The 24238-nt window shown below is 31.7% G+C and overlaps 1 protein-coding gene across 1 annotated transcript; it reads left to right on the plus strand.

Moving 5' to 3' along the window:
* The first annotated feature begins 8907 nt into the window (after nt 1-8907).
* On the plus strand, nt 8908-23463 carry LOC114336816 (C-type lectin mannose-binding isoform). Its single transcript, XM_050657533.1, has 4 exons — nt 8908-9075; nt 12876-12976; nt 13904-14012; nt 23149-23463. The coding sequence occupies exons 1-4, from the start codon at nt 8967-8969 to the stop codon at nt 23406-23408; spliced, it is 579 nt and encodes a 192-aa protein (XP_050513490.1). The 5' UTR covers nt 8908-8966; the 3' UTR covers nt 23409-23463.
* The last annotated feature ends 775 nt before the right edge of the window (nt 23464-24238 follow it).

The following is a 24238-nucleotide window of genomic DNA, read 5'->3' on the forward strand; positions in this document are numbered from 1 at the left end:
GAAGATATAATGTTCACTTCGCGAAATATTCGCTTTTTTTTGTGAAATTTTTTGACTCACCCATTTCCTTACGCCCCGCTCAAATCGTTAGATTTTTGAAATATACACTCTTTTGCATGTACTTAATTTACCTTATCTTAATCTGACAATTTCGAGTATTTTTATTAAGGATAGATTTCTTTTTTCGAACCCCCCTTAACGAACTTCCCTGCGTTAAGAGCCAATATATGGTAGTGCTACATTTGCAGGGCATCAGGTTTCTCCCCATATGATAATCTGACGCGCTCGAGTAACTGCAAGAATCCCCGCTTGGGCTCCCCTATCATGCAGCCTTTGCGTAATCTACGAAACAGAGCAGCATTGGTATATTGTGGTCCCTCGCTTCAGTGGCGAATCCAGAAATTTTATTTTGGGGGCGGGTGATGGATCTTGAGGGTGATCTAATTACTTTTTTCTGATGCAAGGTGACTTAGTCTTACCACCCTGGGATAAGTGGGTTTTCATTTATTTTTTGGGTGGGGCTAATTTTTTTTTGTTTGACAGCTCTCGGTTTTTCTTTTTTTTAGGATTATTGAATTGATATTTATTTTCGTTTGGGGGGGTCATGACCCCGTGACCCCCTCTGGATCCGCCACTGCCACGCTTTTCTATTATCTGTCTGGTCTGCTGTTCAGTATCTGCCCATACGTTCTTTTTCCTGGTGCGATCCACATTGTTCTTCGGTTATCTCTAGAAGTTGAAAGTTTTTTAGCCGTTCATTGATTATATGAAAAAATAAATACATGTTTAATCACTTTTAGTGCAGATTAATACTTATTTTAGCACTTATAACTAGTTAGTACTAGTATAGTCTGGGTAAATTAGGAAACAAACAAGGAAAAGTCATTTACCAGCAATTTTATTGTTGAAATCGAATCTTATATAATAATAACATAGGTATGCAAAGTCCGCAGATAATTTACTATCTTTTTTTACTCACCGGAGGGACCTCAGACGTTCGGATACAATTAGCGTCTCTTTGCAAAGACAATGACGTCGACTTTGCAAAGTAACGAGGCACTTACTCAACACACACACTACACATGACACTAGGTACCTAACTGCAAAAATTCACCGTACCTACCATGCCAATGGCCATTAGTTGTCGAGGCATTAGCTAAATAAATAAAAAAAAACTATTTTTTTTTCAACAAATTAGCGCTCCGAAATCGTGTTTTTTAATTATTGCTCTGTAATTCCAAAGATTTTAAATTTACAACAAAAACTCCCTAATAAAAATTCACAAAAAATTAATTCTGCATAGAGATATTTTTTCCGATTTGCTTCAACGAACATTTCCCTTGGAAAATCCGGGTTTTTCCAACAAAATCTTTTATTTCCAACTAAATTTTTAGGTAAGTAATTATGTAATAATACTTAATTAAATAATTTTGTAAAATAAAAGCTTTTTAAATATAGATTATATTTCCATAAGCTGGTGGAAATTAAACGAATATTTTAGCAACAATTAAATTATTAATTAACAAATTACGGTCGCAATAATAACCATAATAATTATGACACACCAGAATAACTATGATTTTCATATAAAAAAAAAAGAATGTGTGTGTACTTTGTACGCACGTAAGAAGTTATACTTCTATTATATGATTTAAACGAAATTAATATACTTTTTATTTATATTTTGTTTAAATATTAAACTAATTTATACTTACTACTTCTCAAACATTTTTATTAGAACAGTGCCAAAAATTAAAATAATAAAAGAATAAAACACACACAAACACATTAAACAAGCCACAAATGATGTCTGAACATTAATTGTCGAAAATTTTTTTAACTAAATACGTATTTTCTGAAAATACAATTATATAATAAATATACTTACAATCATAAAATGTATTAAAAAAAAACAAAAAAGAAAGTTTCTATTGGGACTCGAACGAGCGCTGATCAGAGCGGTTGGTATTGGAATTCATTCGCCTTCTCCGCTTAGCCACGGACACTATGTGTCATTATTTACGAAGATCGACTAACTAAACGGATTAAACTTGTGATATTTTGATATTTTGAAAATTGATCAAATTATTTTAATTTTGAATTGAAATGATTTAGAATTGAAAAAATACAACAAAAATAGAGTAAAAAAACAATATATTAGGTGAATATTGATAGAAATTTTGATGGTAATCAAATTATATAAATAAAAGTATTACATACTATGTATTTTGGCAGATCAAATAGATAGGTTTATACCCATGATACATTAACAATTATTACGTACCTGTTGCTTTTAGAAACTATTTAAAAGTCACTACAATATTATAAACTTTTTTGTTTCTGTCCTCACAACAATAAAACTAATATATTATACATTTGTTTACCTTTACCTTTACCTCCAAACCACAGCTGCCATATCGGATAATTTTTGACATGTCATTTGAACATCCAATCAGAACAAAGTTATAATGCGCATGCGCCGGGCTGATAGGTTTTAACATATAAAAAAATCACCCTCTATCGCCGGTAAAGAAGTATAACTTCAAAAACACTTACTTACTTACTTACTTAGTCCTAAGCCTTTCTACCTTTATGTGTAAGGCTGGTGGAGTTGAGTTTGGCATTGTAGTCTCCGTGCTTTCCGATCTTGCGTTAGGTTTCTTGCACTTTCCAATGTCAATCCCTTCTTCTCGACTTCTTTCCTGATTTCATCTACCCACATAACTCTTGGTCTTCCTCTTTTGTTTTTCCCCTGCACTCGCGTTTCGAACACTCGATTTGTAAGCCTCTCGTTGACATTCTACACACGTGCCCGAACCATCTAAGTTGTCCCTCCACTATTTTTTCATTGATTGGTTCTAGTTTTAGGTTTTGTCTAATTGTTTCGTTTCGTATTTTGTCTGTCCTCTTTCTGTTTGTTATTTTCCTCAGGAACCTCATTTCCATAAAAAAAACACTATGCCTATCTAACTTACTTTACAGAATTGAAATTGGACTATTTGAGCGGCCTCAGGAATCTTTAAAAATTATAAACAATTCTTTAGGTTATAAACAAATAGAATATCTCGCAACTATTAGATTAAATTAAATCAAGGAAAAGGTATTGGAAAGGACAAGGTAAGATGCTACTTTTAAAAGAAAAAAAGTTTAATCGCGATGAGTGGTTCCTGAGATACAACCGATCAAATTTGACCGTCATTTGCGACGAAGTTATAAAAAACAGGATGGTAATTTTCAAACCATTACTTTTTTATTTCGGTCCTATTTCTATATACAAATTTTCATATCTTTAAGAGACTCATAACATATACAGGGTGTCCAGAAACTCTACCGACAAACGAAGACAGGAGATTCCTCAGATAATTTTAAGAGATTTTAACCGAATTCACCTAGTCCGAAAATGCTTCCTAAGGGAGCTAGAGCTCTTTGAAGATGGCGCCATGTAATTAGTGTTTCTTAAATACCTCTAGAACGCTTTTATTTAGAAAAATGAAAATTTGTATACATATTTACTTTCCAGAAATGAATCGATTCCATCTATTGCAAATTTCTAGTACCGGTCATAGGCGTTCGTTTTGGGTAGGGCAACGGTTATTTTATCGCATAACTTTTTTGTATTCAACTTTTAAGCATTTATGATACTGGATTATTAAATTGTGAGGTATTCTAGTACTAAAAGGTACTCTTACTTTAAGTCGGTAGGACACACCGTTTTCTAGAAAAATCGATTTGAAAGTTTTTAGTTCTGGGAATTTGAAAAAAAAAATTAAAGAAAATTAAAAAAAAAACGATTGCAAGAGTAACTTTTCGTACTCGAATATCTCATAATTGAATAATCTAGTGTCAAAAATATTTAAAAATTAAAGACAATAAAGTTATGCTATAAAATAACTGTTGACCTACCCAAAACGGACGCCTATGACCGGTACTAGAAATTCGCCATTAATGAAATCGATTAATCTCTGGAATATAAATAAATGAACCAGTTTTCATCTTTCTAAATAGTTTTTTTTAAACTTTTTTTTTAAATTCAAAAAACGAAAAATTTTCAAATCGATTTTTCTAGAAAACGGTGTATCCTATCGACTTAAAGTAAGAGTCCCTTTTAGTACCAGAATACCTCACAATTTAATAATTCAGAGTCAAAAATGCTTAAAAATTAAAGACAAAAAAGTTAGGCGATAAAATAACCGTTTCCCTACCCAAAACGGACGCCTATGACCGGTACTAGAAATTCGCAATGGATGGAATCGATTCATTTATGGAAAGTAAATACGCATACCAATTTTCGTTTTTTAAATAGAAGAGTTCTGGAGGTATTTAAGAAAAACTAATTACATGACGCCATCTTCAAAGAGCTGTAGCTCCCTTAGGAAGCATTTTCAGACTAGGTGAATTGGGTTAAAATGTCTTAAAATTATCTGAGGAATCTCCTGTTTTCGTTTGTCGGTAGAGTTTCTGGACACCCTGTATATTATATACTAATTAACATAATCTGTATTACGCGTGAATAATACCAAAAATACCAAAATCCCAATCAAAAACTAGATTGAAGAAAATAGAATCTCAAAGTTTAAGATCTTCTTCTTCTTCTTCTTCCTCTTTATAAGCAATTCTGCTTGTCCATTTGCGGATTGATACCTCTATGGAAGGTTGGCACTCCATCCTTTGCGCGGTCTGCCGATACTTCTTCTACCGATTGGTGATTTATCTCGTGCTATTTTGACCACACGTGTCTCCCCCATTCTGGTTATGTGGTTGTTCCATTCTTTTTTTCTATTTAGTGTCCATTCGTTTATACACTGTACGTTACATTGTCTTCTAATATCTTCGCTCCTCTTTCGATCTCTCAGTGTATTTCCTGTAATTCTTCTCAGTACTCTCATCTCTGCTGTTTCCAGTAGTCTTTGTGTTGGGGCTGTATCGGGTCTTGTTTCTGATGCATATGTCATTATTGGTCTTACACTGGCTTTATAAATTCTTGACTTCATCTCAGTGTTAATATGTCGGTTTCGCCATATAGTGTTACATATTAAGGCATCCTGCCAATCTATTTGCTTTTTGTACTTGATTTCTCACTTCTTTGTCTAGGTCTCCGTAACTTGACAATGTAATTCCAAGGTATTTTACTTCCATTACTTGTTCAATACTGATACCATCAATTTCTATTTTGCATCTGATTGGTTCTTTACTGATTACTATTGTTTTGGTTTTCTGAGATGAAATTGTCATATTGAATTCTTTTGCTCTTATGTTAAATCTGTGGACTAATCTTTGCAAACTATCTTCATCTTGGGCTATCAATATTGCGTCGTCTGCGTAGCAGAGTATTTTTACTTCTTTGTTTCCCATTCTATATCCTCTTCCTTTGTTGACGTTTTTGATGATTTCATCCATGATTAAATTGAAAAGCATAGGACTCAACGAGTCTCACTGTCTTATTCCGCTGCCTATATCTATAGGTTCTGTAAGTTGTCCATCTATTCTGACTTCCATTTTGTTGTTTTGGTAGATGTTCTCAATAGTTTTTATGATATCTAGAGGGACTTCTCTATTATACAGAAGATGGATTACATCTTTGAGTCTTACTCTGTCAAATGCAGTGGCGGCCCGTCGGGGTAGGCAAGGTAGGCGCCGCCTAACCTCTTCAAATGTACAATAATATAAATTACTTATTTCAAAAATGTTAAATTTTGACACAATACCTACAATAAAAAAACTACTTTTTAATGTCTGTCCGAAATTGTAATTATTGTACGCCCCTTGTAGTAGTAGTATTAAGATTCTATATTCATTGGTAAGGCACTTTTAAACGTCGCCTTCAATAGAACAACGATGCAACAGAATTGACGTGCCATCTCGCTCTTTACGCCAGCTAAAGCCCTTAAGTTCTGGCGGGGCTGGGTCATAATTTCCACGAATTCTTTAGGAAGTTAGGCACCAGATTTTGTAGCCTACAGGCCTTCAGCATAACAAAATCGCTCACATCTCAGTTGATTCTCTTGTGTGTTGTGAAACTATTTTAAATTGTTTTTTGATTTGGGCTGTTAGTAGGTTAAGTATTCAATAAAAATAGGTAGGACAATTTAAATTTGTTTATGAAAAGTGAATAATAAACAAGCAAATTTAAGATTGGTCTATTGAAGGGTATTTTAATTTATGATATTAATAATTCACCAACAACAAAAATAAATCTGTGAATACTTAGTTATTGGTGGAATAAAATTTATCAGTCGATTATATTTTATTTTTATTGTGTTTCAATACAATTTTGATAATTTTAAAGTTAAAATGACGAATGTTCTTTGTTACATTTGATTATATAGATATTTAAAATTTAAAGCGAGGTTAACTTGTCAATTTATTCGAAGAGTAGGTAACTCTTTATTTGAGACAAATAAAATAAGTCATATTTGACGTTGGTGAAACGCAGGTGTGTTAGTTTTATTGGCCGAATATTTTTATTTATTGAATAAACTACTATTTGCCGTTGGTGAAACCGCCCATATTAAAATAAAATGAATATTTTACAGGATATAAACTGCAGTTTGATTGAGGCGCCTTTTTCAAGGCGCCATAATCAAGAAAGATTAGATATTATTTCAATGGGTCGGCCTTTACCAAATTTAAAAATTTTATCAACAGATAACAAGACAGACAATCGACCATTTTCGAGATCTTTTAAAACAATATGGTATGAAAACCATAAATGGTTAAGCGGAAGTTATTTTAAAAATTCACTGTGGCCTTGCACTTGTTGGCCTTGTCTGTTGCTCTCAAATTTGAGGCAAAATAATGTTTGGATGAGTCAGGGATATTCAGATTTGAAAAATTTATCAGCAAGTGTCAAAAAACATGAATTTTCGAAAGAACATTTAAACAATTGCTTAGGTTTAAAACGGTTAGAAAAAAATAATCACACTATTGACAGTGCTTTAGCTGGACATATTTCTTTATCTAATAAGTTATATAATGATGAAGTTAGAAAAAATTGAATTTGTGGATATATGTCGCCTACCCGCATACTGAGGTCACGAGCCGCCACTGGTCAAATGCTTTCTTTAAGTCAATCAGACATATAAATGCTGGTAATTTGCTTTATGACGAATATTGCATCTGTACACGATCTTCCAGTACGAAAACCCTAAAAAAACGAAAAAAATGTATTTTCTCGGCTTCTAATTGAGCAATTTTCTTCATTTTTTTTAATCTGAAGTAACTCGAGTAGAGCCACCTAACTAACGCACTACTAAGGTAATAGATATATCTATAGATACCATATTCTAGGTCAGTCTTACAGTGTTATCAACAGCATTCTCTCTCAATATCCGAACCACAAAAAAACAGATAAATATATCCTTTATACAAACTATACTAATCATTATTTCGTTATGCCTATACCATCGAAATTGACTCATAATATTCTCACTTTTAAGTCGGCTAAATGGCGATTTGAATTGAGAAATATTTAACATATATAACATTCTAAATCTTTTGAAGGGATTGTAGCTGCAAAACTTGGTCCATTATTGAATCCTACTTTACTGCCCGACAAACATGGTTTTATTCCAGGACGTTCAACTACTACCAATCTTTTAGTTTTACAAGAATTTTTGTTGGATGCTTTTGAAGGGTATGACCAGGTTGATGTCATTTATACTGACTTTTCGAAGGCATTCGATAGAGTTAATCATACTGTCCTAATATCTAAACTTTATAATGCTGGTTTACATGGAAGATTATTAGGCTGGATGGAGAGCTATCTCACAGATAGAGCTCAAGTTGTAAAAATTAACCAATTTTTGTCATCTACTATCAATGTAACCTCTAGTGTTCCACAGGGTGGACATTTATCTCCTCTGCTTTTTAATTGTTTTGTAAATGTGTAACTTAAATGCTTTGAATTTGAACATAAATAAATGTAAGGTAATGCGATTTTTTGGAAACAAACATCCGATTTCATTTGAATACCATATTGGACCGAATATTTTGGAAGTAATCACAACATTTAAGGATCTTGGGGTAATTTTTGATACTACAGTAAGCTTCAGGGACCACTTTTCTTTCTTACGTTTTTAATAGATCCATGAAACTTTTTTCATGAAACGTAGTCTCTCTGAATTTGATAATATTTATTGTCTCAAAAATATCTACTGTTTCCTTATTAGATTGGTTTTGGAATATGGTAGCAATATTTGGCCTCCGCATTATATATGCTACAAAGATCTATTAGAAAGAGTATTACAGAGAAAGTTCTTAAGATTTATTGCTTTTAAATTGAGAATACCTGTAAATGAAATTGAATATGTACATTGTTTTACAATCTTTACTTAAATTGCCTACGGTACTCTTGAAGAAAGGCGAATATTGCTAGATGTAGCATTTATATATAAATTATTAATACCAGGAGCCATTGATGCTAGTGCTCTTTTGGAAAAGGTTTACTTCCGTACTCCCTGTAGAGACACCAAATCCCAAGACTTATTTTATTTAGAATTTCATAATCGAACTTATACTGTAAATAAACCCTTAGGTACAGAGAATGTGTAGAAATGCAAACAAATTTAATAGTAATGATTTTTTTCATTTATCACTAAGTACTATTAAGAATGAGATTGAAAATACCTTTTTATGTAATCATATTGTGCTTTAATAGTTTAGTTAAATTTAAGTTGATTTGTAAAAATGGCAAGTCCGTGCGTAAATAAACATTACATTATATTTTGATAGGTATGTTCAAACCATGTCTCTCATGAATTTATCACATACAATGGATTATTATCTAATAAATATTTTTTCTTTCATTTTAAAAGAATTAAAAACTATTTGTTCGTATATAAGTACACATACTCTTTTTTTAATTATTGGTAAATCCAGTGTTATCTGAGATAACCTTTAATCTCAATTTAAGACAAGAAAAAAGTATAAAGCAGTCATTTTGATATCTCAAGTTAGAGAGAAGAAAGATGGCAGCCATTTTGAAGGCTTTGGTCCTATGCATTTCTTGTGTGGCATTTTCAGCTGCAGTTTATCTAGATGGCTGGGGAGGTGGCACAGCAAACAGAAATCCTCAAAGTAAGTCCAGTTAAACTTTTTTTCTTTTTAAACATTTTTTTTATTGTTGGCTTCGTAATCTATGAATATTCGCCGTCTTATTAATTATTATACCCAGAAAAATTAAAAAAATTAACCGTATCCAAGACTTCTCAATACCTAGGTATAGTACCTATCAAGATATTTCAGAAAACTTTAATCTTAAGCTTATTACAACGTCATTTGTATTTGAATTTTGTGGTTAAGTTTTCGGCTAAGGTAGAAATCAATAAATTTTAATCTTTTGTACTTTTTATTATACTTGCTATTCAGTATTTTCATCTCTCGAAATTTAACTATACTACTCAAATACAAATGGCTTTGTAACAGAAGTAGGGTAATAGGGTAGGCGCAAAATTTCGGGACAGTTTTTTTTAAATGCAATAATTTTTTTCGAATCCTGAGAAAGCTAATAAGTATTTTTGAAAAATTGAAGCGCACAATGAAAGATTATTACCTATACGATTGAATATTTTCACGGCCACCTAATAGAATTTCACGTAATTTTTGTTGCAATTTTCGACCAATCCTGTATACTAAAATTAAACATTTCACCATATTAATAATATTTAGTAATAGTAGACTATATTAAAAATCGGTTGAATATAAATATAAATTTTGATGTCAAATCAGTACAATTCTGCAGGGTGAGTGTTGCTAAAAGAATAACAATAAAAGTAATTATCTTTTAAACTACCTTATATAATATTACAAAACCTCATACTTAAGAAAGAAGAGATTGAGGAGAATCCAAATATGTAAAAATATACAGGGCGTTCCATTAAAAAAAAAGAATGTGTGTGTACTTTGTACGCACGTAAGAAGATATTTTTCTATTATATAATAGGTAATTTAAACGAAGTAAATATACTTAAAAGGTTATTTGTACTTATTTTATTTAAAAATCAAACTAACTTTCTTATCTACCACTTTCAAAAAAGAAGAATATCTTCAAAAATTATTTAATAATATACTTACAATCATAAAATCTATAAAAAAAATAAAAAAATTATAACTTGCTTGGGACTTGAACCCACTTCACGTCTACCGCGCCGTACGATAGTTGACGGCATTTCAAACTGCACCAAATTCGGGTATACGTCATGTGGGAATATACACAAACTAAACGTTTACACCATAAAGGGCCTAGCCGGGTAAGATGATGAAAAGTGCCCCCAACCCGATTCGAATTCCATATAGGTCACCGTTTAGCATATATAGTGAAATTAACTCACTGAAATTTTTAGCCCCCTAGGTGGTCATGTGACCCACCTAGAGCCTAATTAGGGTTTTTATGTTTTTATTTTTTATCTCAGCCGCATCGAGAACTAGCGAAAAACTTTAAATAAAAAAGTTGTAAGCTTTAAAAAGTTCTGTCCGAAAAAAATTTTGTTTTTAATTTTTGGCGGGAAATTTAAATTTTAGAACGATTTCAAAATTTTAAATGAGTATAAAAAAATAACTAAGACATCCGTTTTCACGAAAAAAATATATAACGTGTATTTTTGCATAATGTTTCACCCTGAATTTTTTCAAATTTTTAAAATTGGTGAAACGCACCTTTAAAAATAAAAAACCGCATTTTTTCGGATTTTTTTAGTTTTTTGATACAATTTTATACATATTTTTGAAAAAAGGTAACACAATCACTGCAGTAGGTGAAAACCTGAAAAATAATTGGGGTTTGCCTAATGAAAATTTTTTGTAACGCCATTCATTTTCAAGATACAGGGCGTTGAAGAAAACAAAATTCTACAGATTTTTTACGATTTTGCCGAAACTACTGGCAACATTGTAATAAAATTTGGCGAGTTTTAAGAGATGGTTACTGTGCATTTTTTGACATACAATTAAGAATTTTATATTTATCATTGGCGCGCATATGGGTAATGGTCTGAATTTTTAAAGAAAAAAGATAGTACGCCACTGACATATTTCAAATTAACAATCGTTTTTGTATTCCTCGTTCAATTTGTGACAAAAAACAAAATATCTTAACGCTTCCAAAGTATTCGAATTAGTTTTTATAATAAATGTACCAGTTTATGTCGATTGTAGAAACTACGAGTACATACTAATATTAGTAGTATTTTATTTCATAGAAGTTTGAATACTTTGTAACGGTTAAGATGTTTTATTTTTTGAATAAAAATGGCGCGTCGTATGAAAAAATAGAAAGATAGATTTTTTGTCACCAATTGAACAAGGAATTCAAAAACGATTGTTAATTTGAAATATGTCAGTGGCGTACTATCTTTTTTCTTTAAAAACTTCAGACCATTACCCCTATGCGCGCCAATAATAAATATAAAATTTTTAATTGTATGTCAAAAAATAAACAACAACTACCTCTTAAAACTCGCCAAATTTTATTACAATGTTGCCAGTAGTTTCGGCAAAATCGTAAAAAATGTGTAAAATTTTGTTTTCTTCGACGCCCTGTATCTTGAAAATGGATGGCGTTACAAAAAATTTTTATGAGGCAAACCCTAATTATTTTTCATTTTTTTACCTACTCCAGTGACGGTGTTACCTTTTTTGAGAAATATGTATAAAATTGTATCAAAAAACGAAAAAAAAAAACCGAAAAAATGCGGTTTTTTATTTTTAAAGGTGCGTTTCACCAATTTTAAAAATTTTAAAAAATTCAGGGTGAAACATTGTGCAAAAATACACGTTATATATTTTTTTCGTGAAAACGAGTGTCTTAGTTATTTTTTATACTCATTTAAAATTTTGAAACCGTTCTAAAATTTAAATTTCCCGCCAAAAATTAAAAACAAAATTTTTTTCGGACAGAACTTTTTAAAGCTTACAACTTTTTTATTTAAAGTTTTTCGCTAGTTCTTGATGCGGCTGAGATAAAAAATAAAAACATAAAAACCCTAATTAGGCTCTAGGTGGGTCACATGACCACCTAGGGGGCTAAAAATTTCAGAAAGTTAATTTCACTATATATGCTAAAATGTGACCTATATGGAATTCGAATCGGGTTGGGGGCACTTTTCATCATCTTACCCGGCTAGGCCCTTTATATGAATTTAATAAAATTATTAGTTTGACTCTTGTCGAAATAAAATACAACAAAATATAGAGTAAGAAAACGATATATGAGATGAAGATTTGTAGAAAGCTTGTTCGTAATCAGATTATGTAAATTAAAGCATTGCCTACTAATAGGTAACTACATTATTTTGTTTACATTTTCCAAATAGATAGGTATTGAAACTATTAGGTATTTCCAACTGAAACATTTGGAATTACGTACCTGCGGCTTTTTAAAACTATTTAAAAAGTCACTATAATTATAAATTTGATTTTATTTCTGTCCACACATCAATAAAAACTAATATTATACAATATTTTTGTTTACCGATAACCTCCATATTGAACAATTATTGACAGATCATTTCAAAATTTCAACACCCAATCAGAGCCCGTATAACGACTAATACCATACTGTCGGTGTGCGCATGCGCGCGGATCAATCAAATTTTACCCTCAATCGATTCGCCGCTAAAGAAGAATATCTTCAAAAACATTTTTTTTTGCGTCACCCTGTCAATACGGGTGGCCCTGTATATTTGAAAATATTTTTAAATTATGGTACTATCTGTACATCAATTTTTATCTAATTAATTTTTTTCGTATTCTTACGATAAACAAGTAGTTCGACTTTCTCGCACTAATGTCCCACCCTGTACGAGAAAAAAGACATTTTTGTTGTATTTATGTTGTAATATGTATCATTATTAATTTGATTAATATGTATGTGTTTGCAGGTGCTACTTGGGAAAAAATCTTCGAAAGCAATACCCGATCATCAGTACTTCCCTTGTTTAGACATGACAATAAGTTATATTACATGGGCGTACATTTTCGGGTAAGTACCTACTTATTTAAGACTATTTTTTCATATTCCTTATGTTCAATTTTTCATAAGCGAAAAATAATACACTGACCGGCACGAAATGGGTCATTTTTTATGTCTCGAATTTCCTAAACCTGTTGTCCGATTTAGGTGATTTTTTAATATGTTATAGCCTTATTCTTTAACAATATCGCTCTAATAATATTAAAGTGCAACAAACTTCAAGGGGTAATTCTGAATGAAAAAATAATGACAGTTTGCTTTATAGACATATGTCCGCAAATGCTTCGTTTCCGAGATACAGGATGTTGTTTTTTTCTTAAAACTGACGATTTATTTTTGAGATATGCAAATCAACTTTGGTAGGTTTTAAGAGGTAGTTATTGCGCATTTTTTGACATACAATTAAGAATTTTATATTCACTATTCGCGTGCATACGGGTCATATTACCCGTAATACAATACCGGTAATCTGAATCAGTAGATACTAGCCATCAGTGGCGGATCTACATAGACATTTGCCTTGGGAGGGGAAATTTACCTTAGGAGGAACTTTCAATGAAACACCAACCAAGAGACATCAAAAAGATAAACCCAAACTATATAAAAGACATAAATAATAACTTATATGCATTAACATCCCTTAATTCTTCTAGTTGGCGTGTTTATTTGGTTGAATTTGTCTGTCTGTGGTTTAAGTTTCATGCCAGCTAATATATTTTAACGTTTCAACAATCTTTTCCCTTAATTTTGGACCTTGTTAGGGGAGAAATTTCCTCATTTTCCCTCCCCGTAGATCCGCCACTGCTACCAATTCATTTTTTCTTTTTTTTATTCAGGCTGGATCCTATCCATTGTTGAATGTTTTTATACACAATATTAATTTTTACTTGGTTTTTTAATTGACCTCTATATTAAATTGATTTTATCTTTTTTCAGGCAAGATGGCAAAATGCTTTCCAATTCTGTGAATCACTTCATATGAAACTTCTAACAATACATTCAAACGAAGAAAACAACAGAATTCATAAATACATTAGAGATGCTAGTAAGTTACATCATATGTTTCTTAATCGTTTTCAATAGCTTAAAATTGTTATAAACCTCTAGATAACAATATAACGTAATTCTTTTTCTGAGGTTTTAAACAATATTAGTAATTTATCTTTGTACAGGGTTATGTACTATATTTTGACCCCCCTGTAAACTGCTTTATTTACAGAATTAGAAAAAAAAAAAAATGTAAAATACAAAAGTTACACGATTTTTATGTAGTTTTCGAAAATGATAGTAGAAAAAACAAAAAAGGTGTAAACAAAATAACCACAGATGTTAACTTTGTTAATTTAAATGGAACACCCTGTATATGGTTACACATTTGAATAGAACGTTCTGTATCGAACATTTCCATATTGAGTTTGATGGGCCTATCTAGAAGAGTAAGCGAGATACTAGATATTTAATACCATTTAAATGATCAAAGTTAACATCTGTGGCCATTTTGTTTGTAACTTCTTTGTTTTTTACTATCAATTTCGAAAACTACATAAAAAATCATGTAACTTTTGTATTTTACATTTTTTTTCTAATTCTCTAAATAAAGTAGTTTACAGGGGGGTCAAAATATAGTGAATAACCCTGTACATTTTGGTTAATTGCCAGAGAATACCGAATTCAGGGCTCCTATCACCTGTCTTCCTTACTATCCCTTCTTTAATATTTTCTTTGTTTCGTCCTGTACTCGTTAGTTTTATTCCCAGATATATGTATTCACTGCAGCTTGCAATTGCCTCCTGTTCCAGGTTTAACTTCTCCATTTCTTCCCTTCCTGCCATAGAGGTATTTACCTCCAGACCCCATTTTCTATAATCATCTATTAGTTTCTTTGCCATATATTGAAGGTCTTCCTTGTACTGTGCAATTAAAATTTAGTCATCTGCATGACACAATGTGTAGAGTATCGTATCTCCTATCGGTAGTTCCCTTACATTGCACTTCTTCTTGCATTGTCTAAGGGGCAGTGGCGTCCTGAGCATGGTTCCGCGGAACCAGGGCTCGGGCCCCTCAGGGGCCCGCTGAGAAATTGACTAATTCTAAGCCACTTTTTTTCTATACTGTTTTTTCACTAAGTCTATTCTTTTCGAGTTATTTGCTTGTGAAAATTTTTATTTTTGACAAAAAATCCACATTTTTAGGCGCTTTTTCGCAAATAACTCAAAAACTATTTTTCTAAAAAATACTCGTAGCAAAAATATAGCTTACAAGAAAGTGAAAAAAATGGTGTGTACATAAAGTGTGTAGACCTTATAGAACTAAAGTTATAGCTAATGAAAAGTGGTTTCTTACTAGTCAAATTCCAAATCGAATATTTCAACTTAAAATAACCACAAAATCAAGCACTTTTCGGGAAGACTGATTTCAATTTAAACTTTTTTAAATTATTTAAAAAAGCTTTATTTTTGGCTTTTAAAAAAGTTTCCAACATGAAAAGTAAGTAAGTTACGATAAAAATAATATTGGTCCCTTTTTTGTTGGTAAAAAAATCGTGAAAATTACTCCCTAATTAGAGTCCGAAATGAAATTAATTGTTTCCGCTTCACAAATTACTTTACTTATGTATTGTTCATAAGATCTGTAAGATTCATTGGTTCGGAGTGCTTATTTTTGACAAGGCTGTAGTTAAATGGGCTTAAACGAGTCACTAATCCGAGTGTATGCAAATTTTGAATACACATATCTTAACCAATTTTTGTCTTCAGGAAAACAAAAACTCCAAAATATTCACAATAGCAAAACCTATATTTTCTTAGTATTTGAGATTTTTGGTATCACCAATAATTTGAAGGTTATTTAAAAAAAATATTTTTTTAGAAATTAATAAATATTTTTTACTTTAAAACCAAATTTTTTTCAAAAATGAGCTCTTTGAACCGATAAAACTTACAGATCATATTATACAACAATACACACGTCAAGTAACTTGTGAAGCGGTAACGATTAATTTCATTTGGGATGCTAATTAGGGGGTGATCTTACAATTTTTTTTACCAAAAAAAGGTACCAACTTTATTTTCTTACTTTTGATGATAGGAACTCTTTAAAAAAAAATTAAAAAAAATTAACCTTTTTTAAACACGTTAAAAAAGGTGTGATGAGTTTTTCCCGAAAAGTGCTTTATTTTTTGGTTATTTCACGTTGAAATATTCGATTTGGAATTTGACGAATAATAAGCTACTTTTCATTACCTACGACTGTGCTCCTACTGGGTCTACAGACTTCGTATAATACAGTGCGTCCATAAAGTAACGCATAAATTCATTATTTCGTAAACCGGCGACTTTAAAGAAAAATGCCGAAACAGGTCGATTTTTATTTTTAATTTCTGATTTTTTGGCATATATATCATAGTAGTGACGTCATCCATCTGGGAGTGATGACGTAATCGATGATTTTTTTAAATGAGAATAGGGGTGATGTAATAGCTCATTTGAAAGGGTATTCAATTCTATATTCACTAATGTAAACATTAACATAATTATTTATACAGGGTGTTCAAAAAAATATTCTTTTAATTAAAATAATTGAGACAAAAAGAAGAATGTATGTAATTTATTTAATTCAAAATGCGTTTTCCTACTGTCAGTAAACAGAAAAAAAAAATTATTTGACAAATAAACATTGATTTTCGCTTGAACGAAATGTTCAAACTGGCAAGAAGCAGGTGGGTGGCAACTTTAACATTGAATTTAAGCGAAAAACAATATTTATTTGTCAAATAAACATTTTTTCCTGTTTTCTGACAACATTGAAACGTATTTTGAATTAGATAAATTACATACATTCTTCTTTTTGTTTCAATTATTTTAATTAAAGAAATGTTTTTTTGAACACCCTGTATAAATAATTATGTTAATGTTTATATTATGGAATAGAGAGTTGAATACTCTTTCAAATGAGCTATCACATGACCCCTATTCTCATTTAAAAAATCAACTATTACGTCATCACGCCCAGATGAATGACGTCACTAGTATAATGTATATGCCAAAAAATCGAAAATTAAAAATAAAAATCGACCTATTTCGGGATTTTTCTTTAAAGTCGCCGGTTTACGAAATAATGAATTTATGCGTTACTTTATGGACGCACTGTATACACCATTATTTTCATTTTTTGATAATCTACATTTTTACTAAGAATATTTGTTTCGATAAAATTCTTTTTGAGTTATTTGCGAAAAACCGTCTAAAACGTGTTTTTTTTATTGAAATATGAACATATTCACTCGCAAATAATTCGAAAAGTATTGATTTAGTGAAAAAAATATATTGAACTAAAGTTGCTTAGAATTAGTTAGTTAGTTTAACCAATTCAGGACTAATCTTGAACGTATGTTTTTTCACCCCCGAGAAGGGGTGAAACTCACCTCCAGGAAAAAAGCGCACATCGGTACAATATCAATTTTTTTCTTTGCTATGTGTACGCCAAATTTCATGTCAATCGAAGCGGTTCTTTAAAATTTGGAGCAAAAACCATGAGTAAAGGAACTATAAATTAGCTTGATAGTACATTCTTTCACGGTTTTTGCTCTAAATTTTAAAGAACCGCTTGGATTGACATGAAATTTGGCATACGTATAGCTTAAATGCCAAAGAAAAAAAGGGATATTGTGCCGATGTGTGCTCTTGCCCTGGGGGTGACTTTCACCCCCTCTTGGGGGTGAAAAAATATATGTCCAAAATAAGTCCGGAAATGGGTAAACTGACTAATTTTAAGTAACTTTTGTTCTATAGAGCTTTTTCGCCAAGTCAACACTTTTCGAGTTATTTGCGAGTGAATATGTTCATTTTTCAACAAAATAACCACATTTTTAGACGATTTTTCGCAAATAACTTAAAAAGTAACTATTTTGTCGAAAAAAACGTTCTTAGCAAAAATATAGCTTATAAAAAAGTAAAAAAAATGGGGTACGCGTTAGGTTTCTGAATCTCGTAGAACCAGAGTTATAGCCAATGAAAAATAGATTCATATTCACCAAATTTCAAATAGAATATTTCGACGTGAAATATCCAAAAAACTTTTTGGGAAAAACCCATTATAACTTTTTTAAAGTGTTTAAAAAAGCTTTATATCTGTTTTTACAAAAAGTTTCTAGCATTAAATTTAAGCAAGTTAAGCTCAAAATAAATTTGGTCCCTTTTGTTGTTGCAAAAAAAAAATCGGGAAAACCAACCCCTAATTAGCAACTTAAATGAAATTAATCGTTACCGCTCCACAAATTATTTTACCTATGTTGTGTTTATATGATCTGTAAGTTTCATCGATTCAAAGTGCTTATTTTTGAAAAAATTTGGTTTCAAAGTAAAATTTTTAAAAATTTAAATTTTGAAAAATATGCTTTTTTTTCAAAATAACTTAAAAATTGTTAGAGATACCAAAAATTTCGAAAAACAAAAAAAGTCAGATTTGCTTTTCTGAATATCATGTATTTTTTTGTTTTTCTGTTAGACAAAGATTGATTAAGATTTGGTGTTTCTAAATTTGCATACATTCGTGATCAGTGACTCGTTCAACCCCTTTTAACTACAGCCCTTTCAATAATAAGGACTTTGAACCGATAAAACTTACAGATCATATAAACAATATATACACGAGTCAAGAAACTTGTGAAGTCGTAACGATTAGTTCATTTAAGGTACTAATTAGGGGGTGAATTTCGCGATTTTTTTTACCAAAACCAAAAGGGACTATCTTTATTTTGAGCGTAACTCGTTTAATTCTGATGCTAGAAATTTTTTTTATAAAACAAAATTGAAGCTTTTTTTAAACACTTTAAATAAGTTGTAACGAGTTTTCCCCGAAATGTGCTTGATTTTTGGTTATTTCACGTTAAAGTATTCCATTTGGAATTTGACGAATATGAACCTATTTTTCATTAGCTATATCTCTGCTTCTACTAGGTGTAGAGACGTGATGTTTACACCATTTTTTAAAAATTTTTACAGGCTATGTTTTTGCTAAGATTGTTTTTTCGATAAAATACTTACTATTTGAGTTATTTGCGAAAAACCGTTTAAAAGCGTGGTTATTTTGTTGAAAAAATGAACATATTCACTGCCAAATAACTCGAAAAGTATTGACTTAGGGCCGGTATTTCAATAGCTACTTAAGCTTTTGCTTAGCTAAGCCTGTGTCAAAAGTTAAGGAGAAGCTTAAGCTGGGTGCCGTATTTCCATCATTCTCTTAACTAAACTGATGCTCAGCTGTAAAGTCAATTGGTTTGGTACCTCTGAATACGTCAAAGTGCCAGAGCTAACTGTTCTGAGATAAAAACCACTAGTGTTGACATTTAATTTTATCTTGTCATCTGTATCAATGTTATTTTTACTTCACTTAATTTTGTGTACATGGTACATGTGTTTTTAGTTTATTGTCTATATTTTCTCTGGTTATATTTTTATTGTTATTTTGCATAAGCAATAGATCCGTCTTTGTAATTTTGTTTATTGGAAATATTCCTTAAAATGTCAAATTGGAATGTAAGTTTATTTTTGTAAAATAAATATATTATACCTACCAAGCATTGTAGAAATAAACAATTTTCATGTGCACACCTTCCAAAAGTAGTAAGAATTTTAGTAATCGTTATTACGATTAATAAATTAATAGATTATTATTTAATAATCCAATACTAACGTTATTACTTAAAAGTTGGTTTTCAAAACAACTCTATAATTAATAATCTATAGAAATAACCGCAAAAAACAAAACAAATTTTAAGCAAAGGCTTAAACCAACTCCCGCGCGAGCTTAAAATTATTTGGTTTAAGCCTAGGCTTAAGCCTCAAATTGAAGTGGAAATACAGGCATCTAAGCTTAAGCAAAGGCTTAAAGTAAGCTTTGGCTTAAGTGAGGTTGGAAATACCGGCTTTTAGTGAAAAAACTCTATAGAACAAAAGTTACTTAAAATTAGCCAGTTTATCCATTTCCTGACCTTTGGACGAATATTTTTTCACCCCCAAGTGGGGGTGAAAACCATCCCCAGGGCAAAACCACATATTGGCACAATATCACTTTTTTTCTTTGACTTGTTAGCTATATGTATGCCAAATTTCATGTCAATCCAAGCGGTTCTTTAAAATTTAGAGGTTTTGCAATATTTTACCGTTAAAGAACGGACTATGAGTTTTCATAAAAAATATATGATATAAAATATGATGATTTATATTTAATATCTATTAAAAACTTTTCATATGCAATGTGTGTTTTTATCGGGCGGACAGGCCCGCATCCCAACTGGAACCAGGGCCCGCTGATCTATCGGTACGCCACTGCTAAGGGGTTCATCAATATATATTGGGTAGCTTCCTTGCCTTAGTAGCCTTTTAGTAGTCAGGAAACCTTTTGATATTTTATTTCCGCTTTTAATTTTAGATGTCGAGTTTCTATATAGTTCTTTGAGTGTCTGAATAATAGATACATTTATGTGATTTATGATTTGTGCTGGTCTTTTCTAGTACTTCCCATAGTCTATTAATGGGGACCGTGTCATATGTCTTCGTTAGATCTACCATGAGTAAATGTAACTTTTGGGCTCTTGACAGTTTTTTTTCTATTACTTCAGTTATACATAGTGTGACCAACTAGCCCGAAAAATCCGGGACATGGCCCGAATTACGAAGTTGTGTCCCGGCGTCCCGGACAAGGCTTCCGGGCCATCCGAATTTTCAACTTTTTGGTAAAAATCTATATTTTCGTTTTTATTCTAAGAATTTACATCAAATTAAATTGTTGAGACGAAAAAAAAATTTTTATCTTTATTTTTAAATTTTAATAGTTCTATGAAAGAAAACGAAAACTGTGGATTTTTTTTTATTTGTGTGTTTTAATTATTATCGTCTTCCGAAAAGACCATTCAAAAACAATAATAATTCATGTCACAATGAATCATGCCTAGGCACGCATGCCGCATCGAACGATGTACTATAATGTAATGATTGCTGCAGTGATGCATCTTTTTTTTTTCGGTTTTGTCAACCACTTTAAGTAGATAAACCTCTTGAGTTCGTTCGCGAAATATGATTAATTTCCAAACCGTTGCATGCTTTGAGCCAAATTAAAATCTGCTGCGTTGCAATATGATTTTTTTATCTAAACATTTATTTTATTGTCAGTACAGTAATCAGTTTGAATCCGAAAATCGATTAGTGACCATCTCGGAATTATTGTTTTTGACCTGACTTTTTCATTCCAATATATTATTATTGTTAATATGAATATGGAACCAACCCAAGAAAGTAAAAACAGAAAACGATATTGCACTTTCAATAAAATATTGGAAGAAGAATTTCTATTTTTGAAAAAAAAAAGTAACTCTAACAATGACATGAAGTGTGATACTTGTGGATCGGTATTTTCGATCGCCCACAGTGGTAGAGCGGATATACTAAGTCACATCAAAAGTGAAAAACACCGAAGAGGTATCTGCTCCGCGTCCAGCAGCAAAAAATTGACTCAATTTTTCAAGCCAACAGCTTCATCGAGCATTGATTTAGAGACAGCAGCTCAGGAAGGTGTTTGGGCGTATCATTTGATTAAGCCCATCAAAAATATCATTGTCAACATAAAAATGTTAAATAACCAATAAAATGATGATATTAGAGTCCTATATTTAAAAAAATTACAAATGGCCCGATTTTCATTCAAAAGTCCCGGATTTTAGGTATTTTTTTCAGCATTGTCCCGGATTCGACTGAATTGGAGTTGGTCACACTAGTTATACAGGAAATGTTGTCTATTGAGGATATACCTGCCCTAAAGCCGTTTTGTTCCTCTGATTCGTATGGATGGTACTCTTCACATATTAGGTCTACAAAATATATCTAACAACACCTAAATATATCTTCTTCTTCTTCTTTACGTGCCATCTCCGCGACGAAGGTTGGCAATCATCATTGCTATTCTAACTTTTGGCACTACAGCCTGAAAGAGATCAGTTGAGCTGCATCCAAACCATTCTCTAAGATTTCTCAGCCAGGACATTTTTCTCCTACCTATGCTGCGCATTCCTTGAATATTTCCCTACATAATCAATTTTAGGAGTTCATATCTGTCACCACGTGTTATATGACCCAAGTATTAAAGTTTACTTATTTTGATGGAATCCAGTATCTCCCTGCTGTTCTGTATTCTTCTAAGCACTTCCTCATTGGTTATTCTGTCTGTCCAGGAGATTCTCATCATTATTCGATATGTCCACATTTCAAATGAAAAAAAAAAGAAAAAAATAGTAAATCCTTTAAAAAAGGTATATATTTAAAATCCCTAAAAAGGGCTACACCACAATCACATAACTAGTATTCGACTTTTTTACCAGTCATCATCAGTGCTTACGTGAAGTTTACATGCTAACCACCAAGATATAGTTTAACAAAAATATGTGGGTCAAAGCCCTGTATAAGTGGTCCGTTAAGGAAACATCAGGTAAAAATGCCAATTAAAGCATGGATGTTTAAACTATTTTAAATTAATGCCCCAGGTAACATCTGAGCTGTGGTGTGACTAGATTACATGGTGAAAGTCTGGTAGCAAATGACGATGCTCTGGTAGTCATTTGCTACCAGACTTTCACCATGTAATCTAGTCACACCATAGCTCAGATGTTACCTGGGGCATTAATTTAAAATAGTTTAAACATCCATGCTTTAATTGGCATTTTTAACTGATGTTTCTTTAACGGACCACTTATACAGGGCTTTGACCCACATATTTTTGTTAAACTATATCTTGGTGGTTAGCATGTAAACTTCACGTAATCACTGATGATGACTGGTAAAACAGTCGAAAACTAGTTATGTGATTGTGATGTAGCCCTTTTTAGGGATGTTAAATATATACCTTTTATAAAGGATTTACTATTTTTTGTATTACATGGTATACAGCCAACTACAGGAAAACTTTTTCCTTGTGGACATTTCAAATGCTTCCAATCTATTGAGACATTATTTATTAAGAGTCCTTGTTTCCACACCATACAAAATAACAGAAAATACATAACATTTTAGTACTCGCTTTCTAAGATTTAGGCTGAGCTGAGGTCTCTACTACATAATATTTGTTCCTAAATATATCTAACAACAGTATACTTACATGAATGTTTAAATATCAACTTTTTATTCTTCTAGGCAAAGGAACCGAATACTGGATCGGAGGTACCCGTTTGGTAGATGGATCCAGCTGGGTATGGATGCCATACGGAACGCAAATCGATTACACCAAATGGTCTAACGGTCAACCAAGTGACATTAACGAAAAGTGTCTACAGTTATGGATAACTGACAATCAGTTAACATGGAATGATCGTGACTGCAACGCTGAGTTCTACTTCATCTGCGAAAGGTACGTGGACTCGAATGATAGTGGACCTCCAGGAGCATCACTTTAATGGCTTATATTAAGCTGTTTTAATTCTTTGTGCCATTAAAAGATAACATGTATTATGATTTTGTTTTCTTTGTCATGATTTATCTTAGAAAGGACATTTTTTTGGAAGTCGTTTGCTATGTCTGCACCGGGGATTGAACCCAGGCCGCTTGGCTTGGCAAGCCACTACTACAGCGACTGATTTACCACTGTCACTTAGAAAGAACTTAGGAAAAATAATCGAGGTAGTGACAAAAACATAATCGAGATAGTTCGGAATGTAGTATGTACGAGATAGGTTCTGTTTAGTATACAGGTGCTATTTCAACCATTTAGAGACGTAAATTGCGATATTTATGCATGCTTCATTGATTACCATAAAACTTCGATAAGTTAAAGCACGACAAGATGGAGATGTCAACCAATATTGGAATAAACACCTGTGATTTAAGAATTATCAGCAATCTGTATTGGAATCAAACATCGTCTATCCCAGGTGTGGGCAAACTTTTTTTAATAAGGACCGCAAAAGGTTTTTGGTCTATTACCAACAAGGGCCGCAATGTTCGAATTTTTAACTTTGGGGGGGGGGGGGGATGTTAGGATGTTAAGCAATTTTTTTTTAATTTGTTTGAAACTATGGTAGAATTATTTTATTTTTAAATTACATAAACATATTCAGTACAATTCAAAGAATATCCGAAAAAAATGTTTCAAGACCAACTATTGAAAAATAGCCAACGGTGGCAAATTTTTACCGACACCTAAACAAAATGAATTTTTCAGTAGACATCAGAACTCGTTATTGGATCATATGAAACAAAAAATTCAAAAATATTTTATTAGCTTATG

The sequence above is a fragment of the Diabrotica virgifera genome, chromosome 8 (genome assembly GCF_917563875.1).
Source record: "Diabrotica virgifera virgifera chromosome 8, PGI_DIABVI_V3a".
Lineage (NCBI taxonomy): Eukaryota > Metazoa > Arthropoda > Insecta > Coleoptera > Chrysomelidae > Diabrotica > Diabrotica virgifera.

Coding starts and splice junctions, on each gene's coding strand:
- LOC114336816 (XM_050657533.1), top strand. CDS start 8,967: ATGGCAGCCATTTTGAAGGCTTTGGTCCTATGCATTTCTTGTGTGGCA. Junction 12,977..13,903: donor ACATGGGCGTACATTTTCGG/GTAAGTACCTAC, acceptor ATCTTTTTTCAG/GCAAGATGGCAAAATGCTTT. Junction 14,013..23,148: donor TAAATACATTAGAGATGCTA/GTAAGTTACATC, acceptor TTATTCTTCTAG/GCAAAGGAACCGAATACTGG.